A 12,484-nucleotide genomic window follows, 5' to 3' on the forward strand; every position below is an offset into this window, starting at 1 on the left:
GAATTCGATTAAAATATAAATATTTATGTAAAACGATACCAAACAGTAGTTTTGCTTTATCCTCTGATGAACCTAACATATCAGCTGTTGATATGTCACGTGATGGCGTGATATAACATGTAGGACTACCTAGTTGGCGTGACCCTAAGAACCCCATTTACTACTTTTGCACCTAATCACGTAATCTTCAGCTTGAATCTTACCAACGTAAATGTGCATGTGGCCTAAAACAACTCACCTCCTCAACATGTCAGCTTTTGAAGAAAACGTTCCAGTTAAACAAAATAAAACTTTGCCAATAAAACTTAAAGTCAAGCACTAAATATGAACGCGTCAGAAGTAAACTTACATATGTATTAAAAATACTCTTTCTTATTTATTAACAAAACACTTTCGTCAATTATTGAATCATGAGGATCAGAATATTGATCCTAGTTTTTTTCATTTTTCAAAATAATATTGGTACTATAACAAATTCGACTTAAAAATTATCTTCAACGTCTTGTAAACCAAACTGATGTTTGTTTCTATCCAAAAATAAATGTTTCATTTTGTAATTATACAAATCCATATATACAAATTTCTGTTTACTAATTTTGTTTTAAAACATAATTTTCATGATTCATCTACTGTTTAATAAAATCAAAGACTTATTATAAACAAGTATCTATACACAGTAACTAAGGAGAATATTTTCTTAAAGTTGAAGGAAACGATTTGTGCATCGCTTTATTCAATATTTCCGCTACAATGATGTATGCAAAGGGAATGTTTTCTAGAGCCCTGTGAAAATCCCTCAAGTGTATCTGAATTCACAAAGTGTTTCTTTGTTACAGTACTAAAAGTATCGCAGCAAAAAGTTAGCGGAATAATCAATCTACTGCAAGAAGAGAGTATTAATAATGTATATTAAATCATGTTATAATATGCTTGAAAGTTCTTACTTTTAACTGTTATAAAGTTGACTTTTTACTCAAATTATTATACTGTATAATAAAGATCAATTAATTTAGCCTATTTTCTGAGATGTGCTTTTCTTTCGTAAGATAGAAGAAATATAATATAACTATGTTTTTTCATAAAATACTCAATAATTTTATGTGTTTGTACAAATATGCAATCATGTAACTATTCATTTTATTGGTCACTAATTGTCGTTAAATTAAATATTTAAATATATAATAAGTAGTACTTCGGTACTCATCAGTAATTCATTGGAAAACTTGTGTCGTATGTAATATAACATTTTCCCAGAATTCTTGCATTTTGATTGAAAAATACTACATTTGTCAAATCAAGTCAAAAAAAAGAACTCTTTAATGACTTTCATTACTAAGTTTATTTTTATGCAAAACTTGATTTTGTGATAATCAAAAATAAAATTTGTAATTAAGAAAATTATCAATCCATAAATCTATAAATCACAGAGCTGTTCTGTTTTCTGTTATATTTCTAAAAATAGAAAAGTAATCGATTAAAATTTTATAGACGTAATTGTGTTAGTCTTTGTTTAGATTAGACCTTTGCAAGTAGGTCATGAGACGCCGAAAATAAAACTTAAAAAGAATGTAATAAAACTGAACAAAAATTTATTAATAATAAAACACATCAATAATTATTTCTATCTTACAGTCTTTTAATACCTCGCAATATGTACATTTCAAGTCAGTCACAGAAGACAATATATCATTTCATACGAGTGCCCCGACAAAAGCACGATGTAAAAGTACTAAATAGAAACCGATATTTTTTTTCTTGTTGTTGATGTTGTTGCTGTAGTACACGCAAATCTTTGTTTTATCCTTCATGTTTCTTTCCGTCGTCCTAATATTATAATCACAATTATTAACAAATAAATAACGTGTGGTGTGCGTTCGACATATTCCTATTATGTATCCATATTTCGCCAGGATTTCGGTGTGCAGACACCAGGTCCGCGCCACCACTCGTTAACATCCTCGAAATGTTTATGCTGCAGAGGTGCATGCATAAGGGCGCACAGCCTACACCAGAAGAACGTGTTTATAAATTCGCCGGTTCCTTTCCATTTGAAATACGAATTGTACAATCGATCGTCCTTGTCGAGACGATGGAGGTACGCGGCCAGCTCTGCGGGACCGGCGAATTCGTCCACGTGTATGTAGGATCCTTCGGGAGCGCTTCGCTCGTAGTCCTCCGGTCTTGCACCCATGACTATAGGCAGCACGTTGTGCCCTAATCCGTTCACGTACAGTTTCTCGGTAATGTAATCTTTGCAATTAGAGTTCTCGAAAGCCAGGTAGAATTTGTAATCGCGATCGAGGATGTCGAAGCAGGCCTTGTCGTGGCGAGGACAACGCAAAGGACCGCAGGTTCCATAGATGTCCACGGATATATACTTCGCCAATTCCCTAGCATATGCCAATCTACCGTTCCTTGATCCGCAATTCGAAACGAACCACGCAACCTTCTTCGTCTTATTCGCAGCATAATTCATCATTTGAGGTCTTTGTTTTATCTAAAACAAAATACATAAGCTAATTTAAAATCTTATTTATTAATCATATAATCAGCACTAGCACGTATAATGTCATACAAAGAAAAACTTGAGCTTTTCTAATGAGTCTAAAGTTTCTTCTATAGAAATCATGACTGGTCAAAATATCCATCATTATTGTATATAATTTCCAACTATACTTACACATAACGTATACCATGAAACGGTATTCTTGTTCTACAGCTAAGTTTAACAAACAAAAAGTGCTAACATCGACGAAACTGAGATATTTGGATATGCACTTAGAAGAACAACTTGAAATATGCATGTATATAAATAAAAACGAAAATAACTGAAAATTATATTTGCAAATTTATGCATATTATTGATAAAGTTTGTTGCACCAAATATAAGGTTATTGACATAAGTTATATCTATTATATGCAAATATGATAGTTATAAATAAACATAAAATATATACATGTATTCCTTTATAACACGGTAGTTTTATGAAGATTGGCTATAATTCTATAAGGTGTTAAAGCTAAACCATGTTGTAAATGTACTATGTTATAAGAGGCTCACTGTATATTCAATATATGAAAAATGTTTTCTAACCTTCTGATCGTAATATGTCCATCGTTCGTAAGGTGCTACAAGCGTACTATCTCTTCTATATGTAGCCGTCCAGTTAAATAAGTCAGCATATTTCACACTTTGGGTATGGTAAGGACACTCGAGAAAGTAGAGCATCCAGATCTGATTTGCAGGTCGAGCCACACTGGGATGCGTGAAGTGATCTTTGTAAATGATTGCATCTGCATCTCCGGCGCGATTCCTATCATCTGTTAACGAGCATCTATTCACTGGGCAACCATGAAATGCCCCGGTTCCAGGTTTCTTATCCCATTGACCCAAGCCGTTGTACGCTAATATTACCTTCTCAGGACTATCGTATCCTAAAATACTTTATTTTGAAGAAAAAAAGCACACACAGGAATCGAATGTCACCTTCGTAATCGTCTGGTATGTACATGAGTTGCTCGGAAACTCTGTCGCTGGGATCATCGTAGGGGAAGATCTTGGGTGGAGAAGAACTCTTCTCCGGGTATTCGGATCCTCCGGAAAAGTACCAGTTCTTGGGGCCGTCGAATGTAATTGGCAGTTCCTTTTCCGTGGGCAAATAGGCGACCTCCGTGACCTCTTCCCATGTTGGCGGAGGGACATTTTCGGCGGAGCTCGGCTGTTGCGGCGATGGATTCGCGATGCCCAGGAAGTAGCTGTGATGATGGTAAGCTCCGAGCAGGAGCAGAACTCCACCGCAGCATACTAAACACAGGAAGAACCTGCGCACGGAGAGACGTGGTGGCATCACGACAAGCCCATTCTCTGAAAAAAACAACAACAATCGACTTTATTTCCACTTTTATATACACTTTCAGTGCGATAATTTTGTAGATATTATTTGCAATAAAATTAGCATATTTATTTTACTAAACTGAATTCCATTCAAGGAAACTATTTAATAATAAATATTTTACATAATACATTCTTGGTATTGTTTTCTATTATTAAACCACAACAATCAAATTTGAAAAAAAAATCACCTAAAGAGATGTGTATGTTCTAAAATTCAGGACAATATCTATAACTTCACATACTTACAAACAACAAAAAAATCAACTTCCTTCAGCTGATTTATCAAGAACATTATTTTTGTAAAATTCCTAGATTAGGTTACATCACTAGTGCTGAATATCAATTTCAGAGAGAAATATATATTTTTTATCATATAGATTGACTTTTTCTCTAATTAGTTTCAGCTAGGGTAATACACAAAGAAACAATTAGGTAACTAGTTGTCTTATCTACCTGCATTTAGATAACGATTATCCTTCGTATATGCACAAGCAACTATGTTTTTATTTTTCAAATAATGAATATAATTAGAACTGCACGTGTAATTAAGCAGTACACAACTTGTTTGCATAAAATGTTATCAGTCTTATCTTCTTTATTCAAAATATTAAAATTGTAATGTCAATCATAACATTTACTATCAATCTACATATACATAAACTATAGCAAAGTATATACATTTTCAACTTAAACAACTTCTAAAACATGATATATTAGTTTGTTTTCGTAATTTGCTATTGCATAATTCCCCGCTATATGTTATTATCCATATTTTTCTTTGTTAGAAAGTTTTAGAAATAATGATTAATCGTAATACCGTCATAAAACAACAAAGAAATGTTATACAAATTAATTTTGATCGTTATACTTTTTTCATAAATTATATATTTAAAAACGTCTATAAATAATTATATTAAAAAAAAACTCACAAAAAAATATCGTATTTACATTATAAAGTAATACACTCTAAATTATATTTGTGAATTACCGACATGCAATGCATGAATCAACATAGACGAACAATATATTTTGAAACTAAACTTTTTTTTATCATTTAACAAATAATTGTTATTAGTATTATATATGAAAGATTATGTGCAATAATTATCTATGATACCTGAAATCCTATCATCAACTTTTGTTGTATTGTTAATTTTTATTTGGTCCAAATATTATTGTTCGCTTCTTCATAGAACTATCAATTTTATACTTATTAGCAATATTTTTACAAGACTCGATGCATGTGCATGCAGATGATGAAAGAGATGTCAAAGCATAACAGAAACAAATGGTTCATTAACATATTCATAAAACAGTAATTAAAAAAATAAATGTTTGCGAAACGTAAATATTGTACGAGAATTGAACGAACAATATTTACATAAGCTATTTTCAGCGGAACGCTGTTTATGAATCCGATTAATAATGGATCTGGAAGCAATTTAAGCATCACGAAAATACGTTTAAAAACTGTTAAGATCGATATTAAGTGGCAACAGCAAGGGGCAGAACACACCACACGTTGAGTGGAGCGAAAAGCAACTCGTATTTTTTAATATGTTGCATAAATATTTGATTTTCGAGTGCCTGAATAATGCACGCCAGGAGCAGAAGAAATTCCAATTTACCCATGCACCGATTCCCATGATCATTCATTTACGATATTCCCATTATACTTGAGATACAATTAACTGAAATGTGTTATAAATGTTTAAGAAAGAGTCATTTCACGAGAACCTATTTATATTTAATTAAATACATCGTACTCGTACGTAACAGTGAGCGGACGAGATTAGTTTACATAAACATTTCAACGTTACAGCTATTTCGAATTTCAGCGGAATGTAGTCTAAATGAAATAAAACATCAGTAATAATAGGATGTTAATCTACAATAGACGGTTTTTCTTTTGTTTATAAACAGTCGACAACTTTGACAGTGTGGAATCTGATATACTTGATTGTCCTTCTACAGCTTGTTCAATCTTCTATAAAACATTTATTATTCTACCGAAAATGAAACGATAATTTAATTAAATTTTTGTTTTCCATTAGCCTAATTCAGTGACTTGATGACGCAATATCTATTTTATATAAATACCATTTTCTAATTAAAAAAAATATATTTGTACAAAATGTAATATACATGGCAGAGACAAAGTATAAGTAATTATGTATCACTTTGTACATTGTTTAGACAATTTTTAATTGTATTATACAGAATGCCTAGACAGTATATGTAATGCTGAAATTGTGCACTTTACCGCTCTTCATATAAACAGAATTTGTTTGACGTCAAAGTTAGGATCCATCAAAACATCATAAATAAAAGTAAATTAATCTCTTGGCATTATGAGATAATTTTGAAAAGGTAAAAACAAGGAAACTTAATGTTTTATTACTGAATCAATATTCAATTCATTGTCATTTATATATTAAGTATGTGGATTGAAAATTTGCATTTCAAACTAATATTGTATTTTTAAGGATAATGCTGTGAGCTTTCGTATACGTAATTTAATACATTTTATAAACAAGCTACTGTCCATATCCATTTCCTGAAGCTATTTGTAAATTGAAAAGTAGGTTATAAAGTTTGTTAGATAAATACGTTCGAAACGCTAAAAGTTATGTTTGTTTAAGTTGAATACAGGCCAAATTGAATAAAGCATTTCTGTAGATAAATGTACATTCAATTGAAGGTGAAACTTTGCACAGCATTGTAAAAAATATGTGAAAAAAACTATAACTTTATCAGAAATAATCCTATATGTGAAATTGTCAAAGATCATAAAATAACAAAACTTATCCAAATGCAGTATAAAGCCGATTACCCGGGTCTCAATTTACCGTGGTTCGGGTTAACCATGGTCGCAGTGTTTACTTAGTCTAAGTTTTAATGCAAATCTGCAGTTTAGTAAATATTTTTACAAGGAAAACAATACAAAATTACAGTTTTTAAAGCAAATTAAAAAGTTCTCGAATTAACACGAATAATCGGTATTTATCGTAGTTTTTCTATGTTAAATACGTGTATTATAGTACTTTTCTACTAATGTAGTTTTCTTTATATTTGATCAATAAATTATTATTTTTTTCTCTTTACTTTTTTGGAAAGTAATTTTTTTAAATTATAATCATATTAAACTAATTTCCTACATTTCAACCGTATTTTCATAAATGTTTGTATTTGTTTGTACGTGAAAGAGCTGAAGCTGCGTTTTCATTTAGTTTTATTCACGAAAATAATTCAATATTATAATCTTAGATAGACGTTCCCGTTTTCGACGATAAGCGTAATACTGTTACCGCGGATATAATAAAACCAAAGAAAAAATAATCAAAACAATCCGGGACCGCAGGTCGTGTCAAACGCATATTTTGTTTCGAAATTCTTACGATTATCGGATCCACTTTCCATATAAAGCAATTTCATTACCATACAGCATATCTTAGCATATTTCTGAATAATGGATAATTCTTTAATTATTAGTAATAATAATAATAATAATCTACAAAATACATGAAAACACATGAGTTATTGACTCAAGAATATAATTTAATAGTTTTTCTTATTTGGAATAATAATGTAAGCTAAATTGGATAATAAACAATGTATAGAAGGTATTAATAGAGTAAAGAAATTGTAACTGAATCAGAAGCACGCTATAAGATATCGGTCTATAAATATAGAGTGAATGAAAATAAAAATACGAGATGATTGGTTCAAGCTGGGATGATTAATAATTTCGTATCGATTCAACGTATGCGGCACGAAAATAAATGGAAAAGAATCACAATTACCTAAATAATCTTTCATTGGTCGTTTTCATTGCGCTGCTTGGATCTATTCCAGTCTGATTTTTTTGTGTATTGTACACGGATTTCCTTCAAACAAATTAAAGTTTTCAGGATTCAGAAATGTAAACGCTGTAATATATTTAATATTCTAGTTAAAACTTAGTTTATGAATCAATGCAACTGAAATTGTAAATAATATAAATATATAAATTATATGCAATGCGGATGTTGTATTTAAGTTTTAGGTGTAAATTAGTTTAAGGATGAATCAGCGAAGTTGAAATTCTTACGGTGAATGATGTTGCAAATAATATAAATATATAATCTGTTTGGAGCGTGATTGTTGTGTAGAATTTTTAGTTTAATTTTAGATGAATCAATGTAGTTAATATTTTCCGAGTGAATGAGGCTGCAAATAATATAAATATATAAACAATTTACAGTGTGATTGTTGTAATTACTTTGTAGCTCTAAATTAGTTTAAATAGTTTAAGTGAATATGAATCAATGCAGATGAAATTCTTAAGGTGAATGACGCTGCAAATAATGTAAGTATATAAATAATTTGCAGCATGATAGCTTTAATGAATTTCTAGCTTTAAATTAGTTTAAATAAATCTGATTTGAAAAGAAATGTGGATTTTGTGCGTGCGATGTTTGAAAGCGTTTCTCGTCGTGCATAGATTTAGGGGTGGGAAATTCGTGTTTACCGTACCAATCAATTCTTAAAGGATCAGAGAGAAGTAGAGAGAGAGAATTTTTCCTTTTATGGACGCGAAAACAAACAATTATGAATTTATGAAGGGCGGGTGTAAACAGAAGCTTGCGAGAGCGTAAGTTACTCACCGGCGTTTTTTTTAAGGGGTGGCGACCGTCGACATTGTAGCTACCCTATAGTGCGGGAGGCAACCATGCTCTGGACACTCTGTGACAGCATCCCTCAGGAAAATCCATATTCGGGAAAGTCGCGCGGCTGCGCGCCTTCAGCGATGGAAAACTCGCACACTCCGTCCGTCCGTCCGTCCAACTGAAACTGAAAACTGCTCCGACCCCCAAAGCGCCTTGCAACAAACTGCTACTTCGTTAGAACCTATATATGTATATGAAAGACTCGCAATTCCCGCATAGGCACACTCTACTCTACTCTACCAGGCAGCGCACGACTTATCTGTTATGCAAACACCTGGCAATGATAATGATTTGGGACAATACACTTTACCCATGAAATAAAACTCTAAAATAAAAGCGAAAAGTACGAGTAGACACGACGCTGCTACAACTTCGAATCAATAACAAAGTCGGCATAGTTAACATTATGACTCTGCACCAGAATCTGTAACCTATCATCACAAACATTCGTTATTCCCACTATCAAATACAAGATAACGATAACCGATTTGAAGAAATCCGAATTAATTTCGTAACAGTAGAAATGATGCATGCAGTCCCCCAATCTCCTCCTAAATCGAGGGTGAAAGAGATTTCTGATGAGCTAGTCCATATGAATCACGAAATACGCCTAAATCAAATAATCACCTACATTTATCAATACGAAACTTAATTCTAAGACAATCACAGTATATTCTTCTTTTCAGTTCAATACAATTTCAAATTAGACATTTACTTTCATTCCTTTCCAATCATTTTGTAAATTCGATCTAAACGCTCAGCGACTTTTATAAATTAAAAAAAGTTCTTCATCGTGGACTAAATGTTAATGTAAAAGAAAAAACAAATAACTTTGACGAATCGAAACAAGTCATTCTAGTGAAAGCATGACTATATGATTATGTAAAGTCTGAATATGTAAATACTAAATTCCAGCTAGGGGAAATCTAAGTACTGAACAAGAACAACTACAGCTATGACTGTAACATTTTTATGTTTCGTTGAAAATAACATTTATGTGTGTGTATTTTGGTAAAACACGATTACCAATCACAAGTAAACATGTATTTAACAACATATAAGTCATCTATAAATATAAACAGTTATTTTAAACTGCTTATGTCTCAATAATAACCGAAAAACAAAAAAATCTATAAATATTTATTCGATTGAATTTATTAAATTTCTATCAATAACAATTATAATTTCGTTTTAAGACTGCAGTTGTTGTATGTTTTAAGCATGTATAAATACTTATATTATTATTAATTAGTTTATATATTTGTTAATTACTGTACATAAATCATTTTCTTATATACTAAATAGAAACAAACTATATATACAAGAGTTTTTTTTTTACATATAAAATAAACTGAGATATTAGTGTGTAAATACGATCTCAAGTTGTTAAATCGATTGACGATAAGTACTAAGTATATAAACATAACTGATAACAGCAGAACAGGAGTTGGACTTGGGTAATTTAACTGCTACAATATCAATAAATAAATTGCATTTCTTGTGTAAGAACATTAATCAATGAAACTTCTTAAATCCAAAATATTATCTATGAAAAGAAATGTATGTAACTTGATTTTTTTTATAATTTAGTTCATATATTGCATAAGACATGCAATCTTACAATTCTAAGAGTTGTATGAACTGTGTTCATTTGGCTTCTGAGCATGGCTTCGTCCTCTTGTTTTAATATTATTTTACATTTTCTTTACACCCACAAACTTGTTGATAGCTGTTAAAAATCAATAAATAAGTACATTAATAAATAACTCACTACTCATACATGACAGGATTTCTATACAACACACTTGACGTAACCAAATGATTATTGAACACTTAAATGAAAGACAATTTGTAACTGTACAAATAGATAGACGAAATATACTAAAAGAGAGTACTCGAACAAAATAAATCATTAAAAAGTGGACTTTTTGCTTCTTAATAAGCATGTTCTATGATACTTGTTCCATTTACACTTGTATGTAAAGACATTTTGGATTTTTAGAGAAATATTAAGCTAAAAAAATAAGAATCAGAGACAATAATAAAGGATGTATCAAACTAATCATTCAAATAAAGTTAATAAATATTTGTTAATCCTTGCACATATACTGAAATACATTTTGCAATCGATTAGATATTTATATACAAAAATGAAATAGGAAATGTATAATGTTTATATGCTTTCACAATAACCTACATGAGTCACTTCTGTAGGGAAATCAGTCAATCGCACTGATTTTGTTACTATTCGTATTACATAAAATAAATATTACTTTTTTAAAGATAATAATGGTATGTAGTAACAATAAGCACATGGTTTTTGCACAAACATTTCATAATTTTCTGAACAAAAAAAATAAATATTTGAAATAATGTGCAAGTCCAACAAAATCCATCCAAATGTGTTTAAATATCTGTACATGTGTTTATCACAATTTACTAAATACAAATGATAAATAAAAAAATATATATTACATAATTCTTTTGTGATATAAAACCATTAAATTACATTTTTAAGTCTATTTTAGATAATAAATACAATGAATAGAGGAAATAAGGTTATCGTTAGTTAACGGTAACAAAAGCTGTTATTTCTTCAAGTAAATTAATGTAGAAGTTATCAGAAATTATTTACATGCCTGCTATATAAATATCCCATGCGCGATTTATTTTTATCAATTACCAGTTTGTTTGTTTGTTGTAAATTCAAAATCGTTTCGAAAGAGTTAATCAAAATAAACCTTTCCATAGGTCATACGAATTGATAGTTGGACGCACCAAAACATCTAACGACTAGATGGTATCCCTCACTCGACTCGCGAAGTGTTTGTTACATAAACCCGAACTAACAACGTTGATGCAAACCAGAGAACTAAATGCATCCACTAAGCTGAAAATATAAGTGCTTACATATTTTGTATTATAACAACGCATGACTAACAAACGCCTACCGATATTGTATTTCAACTGTAAGTGTATCATAGAATGATGAATTTAAAAAAAAGCACGGTTAAACCATTTTATTACGACGACTTCTCAACTTTCCTTATCACAGTATGTGCGAATTACTTTTACGAATAAAGTCGAAAACTGATATGAAATTGTATTGATATAAAGTTAATGAAAACAACAATGCGAACTTTATGAAAATTTCGTTTGAACTTACTGCGTTAATGAAGAATCTCTGTTAGCAAAAATTATGTTCTTAGTTGAAGATGTAAACACGTCCAAACGGTTCGAGAGATGCGTATGCTTTGCTCAATATGCACTTCATAAAATGTGATGTCTACTACAAGTAAATATCCAAAAAAATCACGGTTAATCCATTTAATTACAGCGACTTCTTAACTTTCCTTATCATAGTATGTGCGAATTACTTTTACGAACAAAGTCGAAAACTGATATGAAATTGTATTTATATAAAGTTAATGAAAACAACAATGTGAACTTTATGAAAATTTCGTTTGAACTTACTGCGTTAATGAGGAATCTCTGTTAGCAAAAATTATGTTCTTAGTTGAAGATGTAAACACGTCCAAACGGTTCGAGAGATGGGTATGCTTTGCTCAATATCAACTTCATAAAATACGATGTCTACTACAAGTAAAGATCGACATATACCTATTATAATCAATTATCGAAAGCATAAAAAAAACGTAGTGATAAGAAATTATTTCAATGCCTCAACCACTTGAAAATAATATCAAATTTATCAATTTTATTTCCAGTATATTGACAAATTATATAATATATGTGATTTCTCAATAAGATACTTACATTCAAGATTTTAGTTAACAATAAAATATAATACAATTCTTTGTTTGAATTTGAAATACTGAAAGCGTTCATCAATTTATTATATACAAAACATTCTTAGAAT

General features: G+C 30.6%; 1 protein-coding gene across 4 annotated transcripts; it reads right to left on the minus strand.

Moving 5' to 3' along the window:
* Positions 1–1,615: 1,615 nt before the first annotated feature.
* Positions 1,616–12,168, minus strand: LOC108558702 (glycoprotein 3-alpha-L-fucosyltransferase A). Of its 4 annotated transcripts, XM_017915699.1 has the most exons (5): positions 11,771–12,037; positions 8,542–8,735; positions 3,488–3,865; positions 3,095–3,435; positions 1,616–2,497 (listed from the first exon to the last, which is right to left on the minus strand). In XM_017915699.1, exons 3-5 carry the CDS (start codon positions 3,846–3,848, stop codon positions 1,889–1,891), a joined length of 1,311 nt encoding a protein of 436 aa, XP_017771188.1. In that variant the 5' UTR covers positions 3,849–3,865; positions 8,542–8,735; positions 11,771–12,037; the 3' UTR covers positions 1,616–1,888. The 4 variants fall into 4 exon arrangements, with proteins under 4 accessions (XP_017771188.1, XP_017771190.1, XP_017771189.1 ...); XM_017915701.1 differs by lacking the exons at positions 8,542–8,735; positions 11,771–12,037 and adding an exon at positions 12,079–12,168; XM_017915700.1 differs by lacking the exon at positions 8,542–8,735 and having other exon boundaries at positions 11,771–12,039.
* Between the last annotated feature and the right edge of the window lie 316 nt (positions 12,169–12,484).

This window comes from Nicrophorus vespilloides, unplaced genomic scaffold, assembly GCF_001412225.1.
Source record: "Nicrophorus vespilloides isolate i.1.1-1 unplaced genomic scaffold, Nicve_v1.0, whole genome shotgun sequence".
NCBI lineage: Eukaryota > Metazoa > Arthropoda > Insecta > Coleoptera > Silphidae > Nicrophorus > Nicrophorus vespilloides.

What these genes read in the sequence shown, in the direction of transcription:
- LOC108558702 (XM_017915701.1), bottom strand. Translation starts at nt 3,848, where the DNA reads ATGCCACCACGTCTCTCCGTGCGCAGGTTCTTCCTGTGTTTAGTATGC. An exon ending in CATACCAGACGATTACGAAG is followed by an intron (nt 3,436 to 3,487) that starts GTGACATTCGAT and finishes AAAGTATTTTAG; the next exon opens with GATACGATAGTCCTGAGAAG. An exon ending in GGACATATTACGATCAGAAG is followed by an intron (nt 2,498 to 3,094) that starts GTTAGAAAACAT and finishes ATTTTGTTTTAG; the next exon opens with ATAAAACAAAGACCTCAAAT.